At 41.7% G+C, this 20,234-nt stretch overlaps 1 protein-coding gene across 1 annotated transcript; it reads right to left on the reverse strand.

The window, feature by feature from the left end:
* Positions 1-2,700: 2,700 nt before the first annotated feature.
* On the reverse strand, positions 2,701-3,980 carry LOC138354761 (uncharacterized). Its single transcript, XM_069309254.1, has 2 exons — positions 3,736-3,980; positions 2,701-2,893 (listed from the first exon to the last, which is right to left on the reverse strand). Exons 1-2 carry the CDS (start codon positions 3,978-3,980, stop codon positions 2,701-2,703), a joined length of 438 nt encoding a protein of 145 aa, XP_069165355.1.
* Positions 3,981-20,234: the final 16,254 nt, after the last annotated feature.

Below are 20,234 nucleotides of genomic sequence, written 5' to 3' on the forward strand. Positions count from 1 at the left end.
ACTGACCCTAAGATTTCAGAGAGAAGCAAGGAGACAGTCTGTACTGTAGATCCAGTTCTGGGGAGTGTGGGAAAGCAGCCAGAGGATCAGCTTCTGTTGAGTAGATGGAGACCCATTGAGCCTCCCTCTTCAGTTGTCTGTGAGGATGTGACCCAGCTTGGTAGTGATATTATTGATTGTGAGCAGACAGTACTCCGAGCAGCTCCAGAAGTCATGGGAGGAAATTTTGGTAAAATCATTGAGAGTGGTAAAGTAGCATTTGGATCTAAGTTGCGGAGTTGTGATTCTTATTCCATGTGGAGTAAGTATTTCTCATTGTGTACATTGAGTCAGAGTGTGTGTAGGATGTTGAAATCTACTTTTATTCTGCAGGAGCCATTTTCTTGTGAAGTAATGGACTGTGGGACATCTTTGTCAAGCCTTGTGGTTGAGCAGAGAGAGTTTACTCAAGTAGGTTGTGCACCCAGCAGTTCTGAGGAAGTGGTGAGTTATAATAGAGCAGTGTCTCTATATTCAGATCCAGTTAATTTTGATGAACGAGTGATAAAAGTGTATGTTCCACTCAAGTGTGGTGTTGACTTTCAGAGTCATATTGGAGTTGACTTTCAGAGTCATATTGTGGGGGAAGGATTAAATCATACTGGGGAGCAGATGTTTGAGGCTCCAGGTGTGTATTTCAAGTTGGGGGATAAGGTTATCCTACCTAGAGTTAATCATTGTGAAGGGTTTCAGATTGTCCTTGGGTGTTTCCCAGGTAATCTGCTGTTCATCTTCAAGATGTTAAGACCCTTAAACCTCTTGGTTGATTGGTTGTCATCAGACGTAAATCACTTGGGAAGTGAGGGTGAGGGTTGTAATGTTTTCGGCATGTTTTATTTAGTCTTTTGGAAGACTAGACGGTTGATGAACGTGTGTGTTGTGTTCAAGTTCACCATCAGGGGGTGTGAACTTGTCTTGAGAGTTATGATTGAGATATGGTGCCTAGGCATATGCCTGTTTTCTTTCACTGATCGTTATGACAGAGTTATGAGGCAATTGATTTCTGTGTTCCTTATGGATCATCTGAGTCAGTTCGATCAGGTAGTCTTTGCACTTATCTTGGGTTGTATTTCTTGGTTTGAAGGTCAAAGGTTTGCTAAGTCGGTGTCTTGTGTTTCGGAAGGTTCTATGAATGGGAAAGTTTTATACATAATTGTGAGGTTTAATGCTAATTTCTCTAATTTTAGTATCCATTGGGCGAGAGTATGTGTTCCACAGAGGATCAAGAGTGATGAAGAGCAGATGTCTGTGTCAGAGCATACCCAGGAGAAGTCCCAAATCTGCTCAACATCCAGTCAGCTTCAATTAAGCAGTTCAGCTCCAGAAAAAGGGAGTAATGGAAAATGGAGTCTGTCTTGGAAAACTTCACCATGTGGAAAAGGGATCACATGGAAATACGGAACTGATCTTAGAGAGATAGTAGAAACAAATGAATAGCTAAATCGCCGTGATAACTGTGTGAAAGCAGCTACCTTTCTTGACAATTCTATTCATGCTACTAATGATAATGTTGTAGATAGGAGTGTGAAATATGATCTGCAACAAAGTGAAATAAATGAGATAGTACCTTGGAGAGATAAATTTGCATACTCAAGTGACACATATGTAGAACATAGTCATAAGACTGAAATTTCTGAGTTTCCTGTAAGACTATATTTGGAGTGTTTTCATTTTTGTCCAGAAATGTGTTCTAATTACTTTTACATGTTTGGTGTAATTAATAGCATAAATCTCAAGAGTCATACATTTTCCTTCGAAAAAATGCCATTGATCTTCAATCTATTGCATTTTTTTTCTTGGAGGTGGAAGTGTTACGTACTCCTAGCAGAATACATATATAAATTTAAAATAACTTTTTTTGTTCTATTATATCATTGCCTGTATATGTACACACATTGTGTGTTTGTAAATTATCGTGTGGTGTGGCAGCGTCAGTGGAGACAGGAGCGCGGTTGCTTTGCACACGTCTAGTACCTGTTAGATTCGGGAAAGCTGGACCTGTTCAGTTTGGAAGTTCCAGATGTCACTTTTATTAAGTTTATATAAGTATTTATTTACTGTAATTAAACAGGTGGCATTATACTTATATATTTTGTAAGTAACTATTATCTGTAATTTGCATTCTTGTGTGTTTTGAGAACAAGTGGTTGTTCAATTAGTTTTAAATATTAAAAAGTCCTTAGTTTCCATCCCTCATCCTGGGATGAGGCAGACGGGAGAGAATTGTGGGTGGCGACGGAGCGAGAGTTCAGTGGCTTCGGGGGACCAGGAAGAGTAACATGTGGGAGATGAGTCTGTTACTTCTTGTTGTGCCATATTTTATTTTACTATATTAGGAGAAGGACAATATCTTTTGTTTGTTGTATAAGTTAACTTGACCATCTGTGTTTTTATATTATACTGTCTTGAATATATATCTATATAATATTTTGTATCTATTCTTCAGTCCTAAAGGAAGATTTGTATTTATGTGCTCATTACTTATCAAGGGGTTATACTGGTGACCCGCTCTTGAGAACAGCAGTTTTCTCGTATCCCTAGACATAATTAAAGCTTGGCTGCTGTAGGGTCACGAGCCGTAACGAACGATAGGTAACAGACTTCACCGGTCACGAAGGGATATTCCAGGTGGACTCTGGCGAGTCCACCTGGAAGTATGGACTATGGAAGTATGGATGGAGTGGTAGCAGTGAGGTCAGTGATAAGGACGGTTTCCCCTGTGTAGGTGACGTTAGACACAGCTGATTTCAACATAATGGACTGAAGAGCCGCTGTGTCCCTCAAGATCTTCAATTTGAAACTTCCCTCCGAATCAATACAGTTGGTAGAGACAGTTCCAGGATACAGGTGTTTACTGAAGAGAGACAGATCATTAAAATTAACATGAACACCAACATTCATCATAGGCTTACCGGACTTAGGAGGAGTCTGTTTGGGTTTAGCAGATTCATTGCTCTTGTATTGAGCCTTCACACATCTATCTATGGTATGTCCATAGAGTTTGCAATACTTACAATACAATTGTGAGCTCGCTTGAACTGTACTCACTTTATCGTAACTGTACCAAGACTTCTTACTGGAAGGTGGTTCTGGTGTCAGCCGGTGGATGAGGCTGTAGGTGTCAGCCGACTTAGCACATTTGATGTAGTCGGTTTCTTCTTTATCTGCTAGATATAAACGGACGGAAGGGGGAACACGTCTCAAGAATTCCTCAACTAACATGAGGTTGATGAGTTCTGCAAATGTAGAGACATGTGCTGCTTCCAGCCATTTCATGAAATATCTTTTCTTGGTATTGGCAAATCTAGAAAGGTGGTACTTGCCTTAAGATGGTCACGGAATTTTCGTCGGTAGCTTTCGGTGGAGAGAAGGTAGGCGTCCAACACTGCTTGTTTAAGGGTCTGGTAGTCATTCTCAGACGCTAAGGTGCTGAGAGTAACTGCAGCTCTACCTGTAAGATGCACGCTGAGAAGGGTAGACCATTGATCAGCAGGCCAGCTAAGTTGATTAGCTAGACTCTCAAAGGTGGTAAAAAAGACATCAATCTCTGTCTCAACGAATGGTGGCATTAACTTACTTGCATGGGAGCCATTGAAACTTACTGGAAGACTGGCGGTAGCTTGCTGGCGTTGAGTGTGGTGTGTAGTCTCCAACGTGAGTTCTTGTTGACGACATTCTATAGCCATATCCGCTTGCTTTTTATCATGCTCGCGTTGCATCTCCAGGTGACGATGTTTTGCTTCAAGCTGTACTCGCTCACGCCTTCTGAGTAGTACAGTCTCACGTTCTTGTTCTTCTTTCCTCATTGCAGCTTCCTCTTTCCTCAGTTGTAGAGCTTCTTTTGCCAGGGCAGCCTCTCTTTCCTGTTCTTCTTTCTTGATGGCAGCTTCTTCTTTCCTCTGCTCTCGTTCGAGCTTGGCGAGTTCAAGTTTGAGTTTCATAGTTGCCAAATCTGTTTTATCTGCAATAGAATATGTTTCGTGAGTTTCAGAGTCAATCTTCCCTTCATCTAAGAGGTAATCCATGATAAGGTTATGTATTTCATTTTTGTTGGCTCCACGGGGAACATCTAGTTGATACTCGTGTGCAAGAGTTTGTAATTCAGTCCTCTTGGCACGACATAAGGTCCCTATTTCACCACCTGGATCGTTACGGAAAGCTTGGAGACGAAACATGGTGAAAGATAGCAAATAAATGTACACGAATATAGTTGTGATATGGTAAATGTCAGAAACAGGATAACGTAGCAACTGGTAATTATCCTGTGGAATTTTAATCTTTAACAATTAAAGTTAATTATAGGATGGTAAATGATTAGTCAATCAAAATCACAGGAAATCTTGTACCCGGTACTCAATGTAAGAGAATAAGGGAAAGAAAATCCTACTAAATAAATGAAGCTGAGTTTCTAAAACAAATGAAACATTTAATTGCTCCAAAAGTGAATTAGGTAGTCCAAGAATGTAGGCATACCTTGCCGAGTCTCTATAGGACATAAGCAAGGGTTTCCCACTAAATGAATATGATACTTACAGAATTAGCGATCTTTGTGCTCTGAAAAAAGAAAGCTAATTCCCTACCTAAGTAAATATCATCATCTCTGACCGACGTGTAGGGGCGCGAGTGTCAACTGGTGACGAGAACTGCTGTTGAGGTCCCAACTCAGTAACTTAGTCCATGCTAGAGGAACTATGGCCCTCTTATCCTCCTTCGGTCGGATTGCAGAAGATAGGGTGCTTTGACCCGAAGACAAACCAAAGTACCAGGGTACCAAAATGATGATCTGCCGATAATATGAGAAATATCCTAGGGACAAAAGGTGGTAAACACGAGTAATAACACGGAGGGAGAGATGACCAATTAAGAGAATGACTGAGGCCTCCAGTCACCACGTAATCCAAAGTTATCCCACACTCACCATATGCTACTCTCTGAATGCACAATACACACAGCACCATATAAATATGAAAATTAAAGATAATATTGAAAAGCTACTTTAGCAAAGCCAAGTACGCTTACCACAAATTGACGTTCTGGTACTAGTACCTGAGTGAAGCTCCTAGGACAGGCCCCCATAAAATGTGAAGGGAAAGTGTTGGAGTATAGATGTTCGGCAGTCCTCCAATGGCAGGTGTCAATGCCTGGTCACACTTACAAAAAAAAGATAGACTGCTTGCCTGTTGTCTGTGGTAAGTTAGAGGGAGGAACACGTAAAACACACAATATGAACAATGAAACTTTAATATATTTACTTTTAAACATAAATGAAAATAAAGACAAATCTCGGGGGAATGAAAAGTTCAATGAAATAACAAAGATAAATGCAAAGACAAGGTGAGACACAATAGTACAAAAGTGAAATGTTAAAATGGTGCTGAGAATATCAGCTATGGCTGAAACCTCCCTTCGTATACGAGCCAATGAGCTAGTATGCCAGAGAGAGATGTCAACTCTAAGAGCACAAAGAATATTCTGAAGTTGATAGCTGGTCAGGCTCAGACGTCGACTCAGGAAGAGGGCGCTGAGGTGCGGTGTGCAGGTGCGCAGTCGGCGAGTCACCAATCAGGAGCAGGCAAGCTGGTGAAGGGTAGTTAGCTGGTTTGATGACGAGCTGGCGTGTGAGGGTGTGTGGCGTGGGGGGATCTTGGGTACGTTTTGCCTCCTGGTCAAAACGTTTTGTGCTACCAGTGCGGTATCTTGAATGTAACATCTTGTACTTGTAGAATTGACGTAACTTGAAGTAGGGAAGAGCAGGCTCAATCTCTCTAGAAAGAGATTATCGTCACAATAAATAAATATATATATATATATATATATATATATATATATATATATATATATATATATATATATATATATATATATATATATATATATATATATATGTCGTACCTAGTAGCCAGAACGCACTTTTCAGCCTACTATGCAAGGCCCGATTTGCCTAATAAGCCAAGTTTTCATGAATTAATTGTTTTTCGACTACCTAACCTACCTAACCTAACTTTTTCGGCCACCTAACCTAACCTATTAAGATAGGTTAGGTTAGGCTAGGTAGGGTTGGTTAGGTTCGGTCATATATCTACGTTAATTTTAACTCCAATAAAAAAAATTGACCTCATACATAATAAAATGGGTAGCTTTATCATTTCATAAGAAAAAAATTAGAGAAAATATATTAATTCAGGAAAACTTGGCTTATTAGGCAAATCGGGCCTTGCATTATAGGCTGAGAAGTGCGTTCTGGCTACTAGGTACGACATATATATATATATATATATATATATATATATATATATATATATATATATATATATATATATATATATATATATATATATATATATATATATATATATATATATATATGTATATATATATACATATACATATACTATATATATATATACTATATACATATATATATATATATATATATATATATATATATATATTGGTCAAACTGAAAACTCACACCCCAGAAGTGACTCGAACCCATACTCCCACAACTGGTATGTACAGGGACGCCTTAATCCGCTTGACCATCACGACCGGACATAAGGAAGTGATAGCCGAGGCTATATGAACCACTTCCCCGCCGGCACTCGGATGGTAATCTTGGGCATAGCATTTTATCAAATCACCTCATTCTTTGGGGCACACGTGAGGAACACAAATGCAAACAAGCCTGAATGGTCCCCAGGACTATATACAACTGAAAACTCACACCCCAGAAGTGACTCGAACCCATACTCCCACAACTGGTATGTACAGGGACGCCTTAATCCGCTTGACCATCACGACCGGACATAAGGAAGTGATAGCCGAGGCTATATGAACCACTTCCCCGCCGGCACTCGGATGGTAATCTTGGGCATAGCATTTTATCAAATCACCTCATTCTTTGGGGCACACGTGAGGAACACAAATGCAAACAAGCCTGAATGGTCCCCAGGACTATATACAACTGAAAACTCACACCCCAGAAGTGACTCGAACCCATACTCCCACAACTGGTATGTACAGGGACGCCTTAATCCGCTTGACCATCACGACCGGACATAAGGAAGTGATAGCCGAGGCTATATGAACCACTTCCCCGCCGGCACTCGGATGGTAATCTTGGGCATAGCATTTTATCAAATCACCTCATTCTTTGGGGCACACGTGAGGAACACAAATGCAAACAAGCCTGAATGGTCCCCAGGACTATATACAACTGAAAACTCACACCCCAGAAGTGACTCGAACCCATACTCCCACAACTGGTATGTACAGGGACGCCTTAATCCGCTTGACCATCACGACCGGACATAAGGAAGTGATAGCCGAGGCTATATGAACCACTTCCCCGCCGGCACTCGGATGGTAATCTTGGGCATAGCATTTTATCAAATCACCTCATTCTTTGGGGCACACGTGAGGAACACAAATGCAAACAAGCCTGAATGGTCCCCAGGACTATATACAACTGAAAACTCACACCCCAGAAGTGACTCGAACCCATACTCCCACAACTGGTATGTACAGGGACGCCTTAATCCGCTTGACCATCACGACCGGACATAAGGAAGTGATAGCCGAGGCTATATGAACCACTTCCCCGCCGGCACTCGGATGGTAATCTTGGGCATAGCATTTTATCAAATCACCTCATTCTTTGGGGCACACGTGAGGAACACAAATGCAAACAAGCCTGAATGGTCCCCAGGACTATATACAACTGAAAACTCACACCCCAGAAGTGACTCGAACCCATACTCCCACAACTGGTATGTACAGGGACGCCTTAATCCGCTTGACCATCACGACCGGACATAAGGAAGTGATAGCCGAGGCTATATGAACCACTTCCCCGCCGGCACTCGGATGGTAATCTTGGGCATAGCATTTTATCAAATCACCTCATTCTTTGGGGCACACGTGAGGAACACAAATGCAAACAAGCCTGAATGGTCCCCAGGACTATATACAACTGAAAACTCACACCCCAGAAGTGACTCGAACCCATACTCCCACAACTGGTATGTACAGGGACGCCTTAATCCGCTTGACCATCACGACCGGACATAAGGAAGTGATAGCCGAGGCTATATGAACCACTTCCCCGCCGGCACTCGGATGGTAATCTTGGGCATAGCATTTTATCAAATCACCTCATTCTTTGGGGCACACGTGAGGAACACAAATGCAAACAAGCCTGAATGGTCCCCAGGACTATATACAACTGAAAACTCACACCCCAGAAGTGACTCGAACCCATACTCCCACAACTGGTATGTACAGGGACGCCTTAATCCGCTTGACCATCACGACCGGACATAAGGAAGTGATAGCCGAGGCTATATGAACCACTTCCCCGCCGGCACTCGGATGGTAATCTTGGGCATAGCATTTTATCAAATCACCTCATTCTTTGGGGCACACGTGAGGAACACAAATGCAAACAAGCCTGAATGGTCCCCAGGACTATATACAACTGAAAACTCACACCCCAGGCTTGTTTGCATTTGTGTTCCTCACGTGTGCCCCAAAGAATGAGGTGATTTGATAAAATGCTATGCCCAAGATTACCATCCGAGTGCCGGCGGGGAAGTGGTTCATATAGCCTCGGCTATCACTTCCTTATGTCCGGTCGTGATGGTCAAGCGGATTAAGGCGTCCCTGTACATACCAGTTGTGGGAGTATGGGTTCGAGTCACTTCTGGGGTGTGAGTTTTCAGTTGTATATAGTCCTGGGGACCATTCAGGCTTGTTTGCATTTGTGTTCCTCACGTGTGCCCCAAAGAATGAGGTGATTTGATAAAATGCTATGCCCAAGATTACCATCCGAGTGCCGGCGGGGAAGTGGTTCATATAGCCTCGGCTATCACTTCCTTATGTCCGGTCGTGATGGTCAAGCGGATTAAGGCGTCCCTGTACATACCAGTTGTGGGAGTATGGGTTCGAGTCACTTCTGGGGTGTGAGTTTTCAGTTGTATATAGTCCTGGGGACCATTCAGGCTTGTTTGCATTTGTGTTCCTCACGTGTGCCCCAAAGAATGAGGTGATTTGATAAAATGCTATGCCCAAGATTACCATCCGAGTGCCGGCGGGGAAGTGGTTCATATAGCCTCGGCTATCACTTCCTTATGTCCGGTCGTGATGGTCAAGCGGATTAAGGCGTCCCTGTACATACCAGTTGTGGGAGTATGGGTTCGAGTCACTTCTGGGGTGTGAGTTTTCAGTTGTATATAGTCCTGGGGACCATTCAGGCTTGTTTGCATTTGTGTTCCTCACGTGTGCCCCAAAGAATGAGGTGATTTGATAAAATGCTATGCCCAAGATTACCATCCGAGTGCCGGCGGGGAAGTGGTTCATATAGCCTCGGCTATCACTTCCTTATGTCCGGTCGTGATGGTCAAGCGGATTAAGGCGTCCCTGTACATACCAGTTGTGGGAGTATGGGTTCGAGTCACTTCTGGGGTGTGAGTTTTCAGTTGTATATAGTCCTGGGGACCATTCAGGCTTGTTTGCATTTGTGTTCCTCACGTGTGCCCCAAAGAATGAGGTGATTTGATAAAATGCTATGCCCAAGATTACCATCCGAGTGCCGGCGGGGAAGTGGTTCATATAGCCTCGGCTATCACTTCCTTATGTCCGGTCGTGATGGTCAAGCGGATTAAGGCGTCCCTGTACATACCAGTTGTGGGAGTATGGGTTCGAGTCACTTCTGGGGTGTGAGTTTTCAGTTGTATATAGTCCTGGGGACCATTCAGGCTTGTTTGCATTTGTGTTCCTCACGTGTGCCCCAAAGAATGAGGTGATTTGATAAAATGCTATGCCCAAGATTACCATCCGAGTGCCGGCGGGGAAGTGGTTCATATAGCCTCGGCTATCACTTCCTTATGTCCGGTCGTGATGGTCAAGCGGATTAAGGCGTCCCTGTACATACCAGTTGTGGGAGTATGGGTTCGAGTCACTTCTGGGGTGTGAGTTTTCAGTTGTATATAGTCCTGGGGACCATTCAGGCTTGTTTGCATTTGTGTTCCTCACGTGTGCCCCAAAGAATGAGGTGATTTGATAAAATGCTATGCCCAAGATTACCATCCGAGTGCCGGCGGGGAAGTGGTTCATATAGCCTCGGCTATCACTTCCTTATGTCCGGTCGTGATGGTCAAGCGGATTAAGGCGTCCCTGTACATACCAGTTGTGGGAGTATGGGTTCGAGTCACTTCTGGGGTGTGAGTTTTCAGTTGTATATAGTCCTGGGGACCATTCAGGCTTGTTTGCATTTGTGTTCCTCACGTGTGCCCCAAAGAATGAGGTGATTTGATAAAATGCTATGCCCAAGATTACCATCCGAGTGCCGGCGGGGAAGTGGTTCATATAGCCTCGGCTATCACTTCCTTATGTCCGGTCGTGATGGTCAAGCGGATTAAGGCGTCCCTGTACATACCAGTTGTGGGAGTATGGGTTCGAGTCACTTCTGGGGTGTGAGTTTTCAGTTGTATATAGTCCTGGGGACCATTCAGGCTTGTTTGCATTTGTGTTCCTCACGTGTGCCCCAAAGAATGAGGTGATTTGATAAAATGCTATGCCCAAGATTACCATCCGAGTGCCGGCGGGGAAGTGGTTCATATAGCCTCGGCTATCACTTCCTTATGTCCGGTCGTGATGGTCAAGCGGATTAAGGCGTCCCTGTACATACCAGTTGTGGGAGTATGGGTTCGAGTCACTTCTGGGGTGTGAGTTTTCAGTTGTATATAGTCCTGGGGACCATTCAGGCTTGTTTGCATTTGTGTTCCTCACGTGTGCCCCAAAGAATGAGGTGATTTGATAAAATGCTATGCCCAAGATTACCATCCGAGTGCCGGCGGGGAAGTGGTTCATATAGCCTCGGCTATCACTTCCTTATGTCCGGTCGTGATGGTCAAGCGGATTAAGGCGTCCCTGTACATACCAGTTGTGGGAGTATGGGTTCGAGTCACTTCTGGGGTGTGAGTTTTCAGTTGTATATAGTCCTGGGGACCATTCAGGCTTGTTTGCATTTGTGTTCCTCACGTGTGCCCCAAAGAATGAGGTGATTTGATAAAATGCTATGCCCAAGATTACCATCCGAGTGCCGGCGGGGAAGTGGTTCATATAGCCTCGGCTATCACTTCCTTATGTCCGGTCGTGATGGTCAAGCGGATTAAGGCGTCCCTGTACATACCAGTTGTGGGAGTATGGGTTCGAGTCACTTCTGGGGTGTGAGTTTTCAGTTGTATATAGTCCTGGGGACCATTCAGGCTTGTTTGCATTTGTGTTCCTCACGTGTGCCCCAAAGAATGAGGTGATTTGATAAAATGCTATGCCCAAGATTACCATCCGAGTGCCGGCGGGGAAGTGGTTCATATAGCCTCGGCTATCACTTCCTTATGTCCGGTCGTGATGGTCAAGCGGATTAAGGCGTCCCTGTACATACCAGTTGTGGGAGTATGGGTTCGAGTCACTTCTGGGGTGTGAGTTTTCAGTTGTATATAGTCCTGGGGACCATTCAGGCTTGTTTGCATTTGTGTTCCTCACGTGTGCCCCAAAGAATGAGGTGATTTGATAAAATGCTATGCCCAAGATTACCATCCGAGTGCCGGCGGGGAAGTGGTTCATATAGCCTCGGCTATCACTTCCTTATGTCCGGTCGTGATGGTCAAGCGGATTAAGGCGTCCCTGTACATACCAGTTGTGGGAGTATGGGTTCGAGTCACTTCTGGGGTGTGAGTTTTCAGTTGTATATAGTCCTGGGGACCATTCAGGCTTGTTTGCATTTGTGTTCCTCACGTGTGCCCCAAAGAATGAGGTGATTTGATAAAATGCTATGCCCAAGATTACCATCCGAGTGCCGGCGGGGAAGTGGTTCATATAGCCTCGGCTATCACTTCCTTATGTCCGGTCGTGATGGTCAAGCGGATTAAGGCGTCCCTGTACATACCAGTTGTGGGAGTATGGGTTCGAGTCACTTCTGGGGTGTGAGTTTTCAGTTGTATATAGTCCTGGGGACCATTCAGGCTTGTTTGCATTTGTGTTCCTCACGTGTGCCCCAAAGAATGAGGTGATTTGATAAAATGCTATGCCCAAGATTACCATCCGAGTGCCGGCGGGGAAGTGGTTCATATAGCCTCGGCTATCACTTCCTTATGTCCGGTCGTGATGGTCAAGCGGATTAAGGCGTCCCTGTACATACCAGTTGTGGGAGTATGGGTTCGAGTCACTTCTGGGGTGTGAGTTTTCAGTTGTATATAGTCCTGGGGACCATTCAGGCTTGTTTGCATATATATTGGTGTATACTGGCAGCAGGTTTTCTTTCAAACATGTTTCATTGAATATGACCGCATATTCTGTATTTATTATTTTCTGGTTTAGGGCTTCTATCCCTCTAACTATTTTCTTAGCATCAGGGCTTAATTGAATTAGGAGTTCTCCAAAACTCATTTTCGTACTTTTAAGGTGAAGAAAAGAAGTGATTTACTAAAGAGTGTATTACACTTATTTGTATAATTTGCACGACGTTTCGAACCTCCATGGTTCATTCTCAAGTGAACAGATCTTACAATACTAGTTGATTTTATGCCCGCATTAGGTCAGGTGATAATACAATGAAGGTGAAAACATGGGGGGATACATAAGGGATAAACATAGGGGCAGCAGAAGGCTTATTGGCCCATACGAGGCATCTCCTATCCAAACACAAAGATTAATCCAGTGTAATTGGCCTGTTATGTTGGACATTGTCTTCTGTGTTGGCATCGATATGTTCTTGTCTTGTCCTTACTCTCATGGTGGGTAGAGTAAATAGTTCCGTGATTTGGGTTTTCATGGTAGGTCGCTCTATTCTTATGTGAATTGCCTCAAGAATTTGTAATCTTCTTGAATCTTGGGTTTTGTCTATTATGTAAGTATTCTTGTTCAACATTTCTCTTGTTAGAGTAATGTCATGGGCTTGTCTCATGTGATTCCTAGGGGCACCAGATTGAAGATGGCATGTCAAACGCCTCGTCAGCTTGGTCGACGTCATACCTATGTACTTACATTGAAGGTTACATCCTTCGTGGGGGCAAGTGTACATGTATACAACGCTTGACTGCTGTAGAGGGTTCTCCGTCGGCTTCGGGCTGTTTTTGATAAGGAGTTCGGAAGTCTTCTTGGTTTTGTAGAATATTATCAGGTTTATGTTTTGGTTAGGAGTAGTGCTTTTTACTCCTTTACGGATTATTTCTTTCATTATTCTTTCCTCTTTTATATGTTCACTGTGCATGGTTGATTTGTAATATAATTTTATTGGGGGTGTTGTGGTTTCTGTTCTAGGTTCTGAATTATACCAACGGTCCAAGTGTCTTCTTATAGCAGCGTTTATTTCCGCGTTGCTATATCCGTTGTTCACCAATACCTGAGTTACTCTTTCAAACTCTCTACTCACGTTGCTCCATTCAGAGCAGTGGGTAAGCGCTCGACGAATATAAGCATTGAGAACACTGGCTTTGTATCTTTGGGGGCACTCACTTCTACCGTTCAGGCATAATCCTATGTTGGTGGGCTTGGTATATACGTTGGTGCTTAAAGAGGTTCCTGTTTTTGTTATTAGTACATCCAAGAATGGCAGACTGTTATTTTCACTATTTTCATGTGTAAATCGGAGTACTGACTCTCTCTCTAGGTGTCTTTTTAGGTCAATTAGTTCATCTGAGTCTTTTACTATTACGAATATGTCATCTACATAACGGCAGTATACAGTTGGTTTTTGTCTGCTACTGAAGACCCTATCTTCGATGGTTCCCATATAAAAATTAGCAAATAAAACTCCTAAGGGGGAGCCCATTGCTACTCCGTCTATTTGTAAATACATGTCTCCTTGTGGACTGATGAAAGGGGCTTCCTTTGTACATGCTTCGAGAAGACTTTTCAAGTGTGGCTCAGGTATGTCTAATTTGGGGGTGCTCTCGTCTCTGTATACTCTGTCCAGTATCATTCCTATGGTTGTGTCGACTGGGACGTTGGTAAAAAGGGATTCAACGTCCAGGGAAGCGATGATTCCATCGGGCTGGGTAGATTTGATCAATTCTAGGAAATCTGCTGATGATTGTAGACTAAACTTACTTGGAGTGTATGGAGTTAGGAGTTCATTGAGTTTCTTTGCCAGGTGATAAGTTGGGGTTGGTATTTGGCTGATTATAGGGCGTAGTGGGTTACCTGGTTTATGCGTCTTAACATTGCCGTAGGCATATCCTAAGCCATAGTCGCCTTGAAGTTTATTGAAATGCACACTACCTTTCTTTGCCTTGAAGTTTATTGAAATGCACACTACCTTTCTTTGCGTTGATTGCTGTAATTGTTTTGTTTACTTTCCGCTTAAGGTCTTCTACGGGGTTCCTCGTGATTCGTTGAAATTTGGAGTCGTCACTTAGGATGTCGCTAATTTTGTTCATGTATTCATGGGTAGGAATCAATACATATGCTGCTGTTTTGTCGGCTATTCTTATTGTTACGTCTTTCAGATTTTTTAGTTGTTTCGCTGCTTCTTTGAGTCGTGGGGCTAAGATTGTAGATGAATATGTTCCTCGTTTTTTCCCTGCTTCTGCAAGTAGTTCAGCTTCAAGTGTGTCAGTGGTGATGACTTTTTTGTTGTCTTCTAGCTTATGGATATCGTCCAGAAGCATTTCGATTTCCAGGCGTTTTTGATGCATCTTTGGTTTAGATAAGAATTGACAATTTAGACCAAGATTTAAGAGGTCTCGTTGGTCCTGGGTAAGATCATAAGAAGTCAGGTTAAAGTAGCCATCTTTAGGACGAGGGATTTTTAGCTGTCCACCGTTTAGGGATGTTAACTTACGGAGTGTCTTTGTTTCTACAAGAGTTTTATGTTGTTGTTTCAGATTAAATAGTTCACTGTTGATGGTTTGCTTGAGTTGGATAGGGATGTCGTACTGGGTCCATTTGTTTAACAGATGCTCCGCCTGCTCTATAAAGGTTTGGAGGGCTTCCTTCTTCTTGTTTAGTTGATGCCGAATGAGCTCTTGCCTATACCTATAGGTAAACTCTGTATTGCGGACTGCTGGGTCATGTGGGTTTATATTGGTGTATACTGGCAGCAGGTTTTCTTTCAAACATGTTTCATTGAATATGACCGCATATTCTGTATTTATTATTTTCTGGTTTAGGGCTTCTATCCCTCTAACTATTTTCTTAGCATCAGGGCTTAATTGAAATAGGAGTTCTCCAAAACTCATTTTCGTACTTTTAAGGTGAAGAAAAGAAGTGGTTTACTAAAGAGTGTATTACACTTATTTGTATAATTTGCACGACGTTTCGAACCTCCATGGTTCATTCTCAAGTGAACAGATCTTACAATACTAGTTGATTTTATACCCGCATTAGGTCAGGTGATAATACAATGAAGGTGAAAACATGGGGGGATACATAAGGGATAAACATAGGGGCTGCAGAAGGCTTATTGGCCCATACGAGGCATCTCCTATCCAAACACAAAGATTAATCCAGTGTAATTGGCCTGTTATGTTGGACATTGTCTTCTGTGTTGGCATCGATATGTTCTTGTCTTGTCCTTACTCTCATGGTGGGTAGAGTAAATAGTTCCGTGATTTGGGTGTTCATGGTAGGTCGCTCTATTCTTATGTGAATTGCCTCAAGAATTTGTAATCTTCTTGAATCTTGGGTTTTGTCTATTATGCAAGTATTCTTGTTCAACATTTCTCTTGTTAGAGTAATGTCATGGGCTTGTCTCATGTGATTCCTAGGGGCACCAGATTGAAGATGGCATGTCAAACGCCTCGTCAGCTTGGTCGACGTCATACCTATGTACTTACATTGAAGGTTACATCCTTCGTGGGGGCAAGTGTACATGTATACAACGCTTGACTGCTGTAGAGGGTTCTCCGTCGGCTTCGGGCTGTTTTTGATAAGGAGTTCGGAAGTCTTCTTGGTTTTGTAGAATATTATCAGGTTTATGTTTTGGTTAGGAGTAGTGCTTTTTACTCCTTTACGGATTATTTCTTTCATTATTCTTTCCTCTTTTATATGTTCACTGTGCATGGTTGATTTGTAATATAATTTTATTGGGGGTGTTGTGGTTTCTGTTCTAGGTTCTGAATTATACCAACGGTCCAAGTGTCTTCTTATAGCAGCGTTTATTTCCGCGTTGCTATATCCGTTGTTCACCAATACCTGAGTTACTCTTTCAAACTCTCTACTCACGTTGCTCCATTCAGAGCAGTGGGTAAGCGCTCGACGAATATAAGCATTGAGAACACTGGCTTTGTATCTTTGGGGGCACTCACTTCTACCGTTCAGGCATAATCCTATGTTGGTGGGCTTGGTATATACGTTGGTGCTTAAAGAGGTTCCTGTTTTTGTTATTAGTACATCCAAGAATGGCAGACTGTTATTTTCACTATTTTCATGTGTAAATCGGAGTACTGACTCTCTCTCTAGTCTAAATTGTCAATTCTTATCTAAACCAAAGATGCATCAAAAACGCCTGGAAATCGAAATGCTTCTGGACGATATCCATAAGCTAGAAGACAACAAAAAAGTCATCACCACTGACACATTTCAAGCTGAACTACTTGCAGAAGCAGGGAAAAAACGAGGAACATATTCATCTACAATCTTAGCCCCACGACTCAAAGAAGCAGCGAAACAACTAAAAAATCTGAAAGACGTAACAATAAGAAAAGCCGACAAAACAGCAGCATATGTATTGATTCCTACCCATGAATACATGAACAAAATTAGCGACATCCTAAGTGACGACTCCAAATTTCAACGAATCACGAGGAACCCCGTAGAAGACCTTAAGCGGAAAGTAAACAAAACAATTACAGCAATCAACGCAAAGAAAGGTAGTGTGCATTTCAATAAACTTCAAGGCGACTATGGCTTAGGATATGCCTACGGCAATGTTAAGACGCATAAACCAGGTAACCCACTACGCCCTATAATCAGCCAAATACCAACCCCAACTTATCACCTGGCAAAGAAACTCAATGAACTCCTAACTCCATACACTCCAAGTAAGTTTAGTCTACAATCATCAGCAGATTTCCTAGAATTGATCAAATCTACCCAGCCCGATGGAATCATCGCTTCCCTGGACGTTGAATCCCTTTTTACCAACGTCCCAGTCGACACAACCATAGGAATAGAGCACAACACAATATAGGAATAGTCTCTGTATACTCTGTCCATACTGGACAGAGTATACAGAGACGAGAGCACCCCCAAATTAGACATACCTGAGCCACACTTGAAAAGTCTTCTCGAAGCATGTACAAAGGAAGCCCCTTTCATCAGTCCACAAGGAGACATGTATTTACAAATAGACGGAGTAGCAATGGGCTCCCCCTTAGGAGTTTTATTTGCTAATTTTTATATGGGAACCATCGAAGATAGGGTCTTCAGTAGCAGACAAAAACCAACTGTATACTGCCGTTATGTAGATGACATATTCGTAATAGTAAAAGACTCAGATGAACTAATTGACCTAAAAAGACACCTAGAGAGAGAGTCAGTACTCCGATTTACACATGAAAATAGTGAAAATAACAGTCTGCCATTCTTGGATGTACTAATAACAAAAACAGGAACCTCTTTAAGCACCAACGTATATACCAAGCCCACCAACATAGGATTATGCCTGAACGGTAGAAGTGAGTGCCCCCAAAGATACAAAGCCAGTGTTCTCAATGCTTATATTTGTCGAGCGCTTACCCACTGCTCTGAATGGAGCAACGTGAGTAGAGAGTTTGAAAGAGTAACTCAGGTATTGGTGAACAACGGATATAGCAACGCGGAAATAAACGCTGCTATAAGAAGACACTTGGACCGTTGGTATAATTCAGAACCTAGAACAGAAACCACAACACCCCCAATAAAATTATATTACAAATCAACCATGCACAGTGAACATATAAAAGAGGAAAGAATAATGAAAGAAATAATCCGTAAAGGAGTAAAAAGCACTACTCCTAACCAAAACATAAACCTGATAATATTCTACAAAACCAAGAAGACTTCCGAACTCCTTATCAAAAACAGCCCGAAGCCGACGGAGAACCCTCTACAGCAGTCAAGCGTTGTATACATGTACACTTGCCCCCACGAAGGATGTAACCTTCAATGTAAGTACATAGGTATGACGTCGACCAAGCTGACGAGGCGTTTGACATGCCATCTTCAATCTGGTGCCCCTAGGAATCACATGAGACAAGCCCATGACATTACTCAAACAAGAGAAATGTTGAACAAGAATACTTGCATAATAGACAAAACCCAAGATTCAAGAAGATTACAAATTCTTGAGGCAATTCACATAAGAATAGAGCGACCTACCATGAACACCCAAATCACGGAACTATTTACTCTACCCACCATGAGAGTAAGGACAAGACAAGAACATATCGATGCCATCACAGAAGACAATGTCCAACATAACAGGCCAATTACACTGGATTAATCTTTGTGTTTAGATAGGAGATGCCTCGTATGGGCCAATAAGCCTTCTGCAGCCCCTATGTTTATCCCTTATGTATCCCCCCATGTTTTCACCTTCATTGTATTATCACCTGACCTAATGCGGGTATAAAATCAACTAGTATTGTAAGATCTGTTCACTTGAGAATGAACCATGGAGGTTCGAAACGTCGTGCAAATTATACAAATAAGTGTAATACACTCTATAGTAAATCACTTCTTTTCTTCACCTTAAAAGTACGAAAATGAGTTTTGGAGAACTCCTATTTCAATTAAGCCCTGATGCTAAGAAAATAGTTAGAGGGATAGAAGCCCTAAACCAGAAAATAATAAATACAGAATATATATATATATATATATATATATATATATATATATATATATATATATATATATATATATATATATATATAAATATATATATATATATATATATATATATATATATATATATATATATATATATATATATGTCGTACCTAATAGCCAGAACGCACTTCTCAGCCTACTATGCAGGGCCCGATTTGCCTAATAAGCCAAGTTTTCATGAATTATTATATTTTCTCAATTTTTTTTCTTATGAAATGATAAAGCTACCCATTTCATTATATATGAGGTCAATTTTTTTTTTATTGGAGTTAACATTAACGTAGATATATGACCGAACCTAACCATCCATACTTAACCTAACCTAACCTATCTCTATAGGTTAGGTTAGATTAGGTAGCCGAAAATGTTAGGTTAGGTAGGTTAGGTTGTCGAAAAAACATTAATTCATGAAAAATTGGCTTATTAGGCAAATCGGGCCTTGCATAGTAGGCTGAGAAGTGCGTTCTGGCTATTAGGTACGACATATATATATATATATATATATATATATATATATATATATATATATATATATATATATATATATATATATATATATATATATGTCGTACCTAGTAGCCAGAACGCACTTCTCTGCCTACTATTCAAGGCCCGATTTGCCTAATAAGCCAAGTTTTCATGAATTAATTGTTTTTCGACTACCTAACCTACCTAACCTAACCTAACCTAACCTAACTTTTTCGGCCACCTAACCTAACCTAACCTATAAAGATAGGTTAGGTTAGGTTAGGTAGGGTTGGTTAGGTTCGGTCATATATCTACGTTAATTGTAACTCCAATAAAATAAAATTGACCTCATACATAATGAAATGGGTAGCTTTATCATTTCATAAGAAAAAAATTAGAGAAAATATATTAATTCAGGAAAACTTGGCTTATTAGGCAAATCGGGCCTTGAATAGTAGGCTGAGAAGTGCGTTCTGGCTACTAGGTACGACATATATATATATATATATATATATATATATATGTCGTACCTAGTAGCCAGAACTCACTTCTCAGCCTACTATGCGAGGCCCGATTTGCCTAATAAGCCAAGTTTTACTGAATTAATATATTTTCTCTAATTTTTTTCTTATGAAATGATAAAGCTACCCATTTCATTATGTATGAGGTCAATTTTTTTTATTGGAGTTAAAATTAACGTAGATATATGACCGAACCTAACCAACCCTACCTAACCTAACCTAACCTATCTTTATAGGTTAGGTTAGGTTAGGTAGCCGAAAACGTTAGGTTAGGTTAGGTTAGGTAGGTTAGGTTGTCGAAAAAACATTAATTCATGAAAACTAGGCTTATTAGGC

Source organism: Procambarus clarkii, chromosome 64, assembly GCF_040958095.1.
Source record: "Procambarus clarkii isolate CNS0578487 chromosome 64, FALCON_Pclarkii_2.0, whole genome shotgun sequence".
Taxonomy (NCBI): Eukaryota; Metazoa; Arthropoda; class Malacostraca; order Decapoda; family Cambaridae; genus Procambarus; species Procambarus clarkii.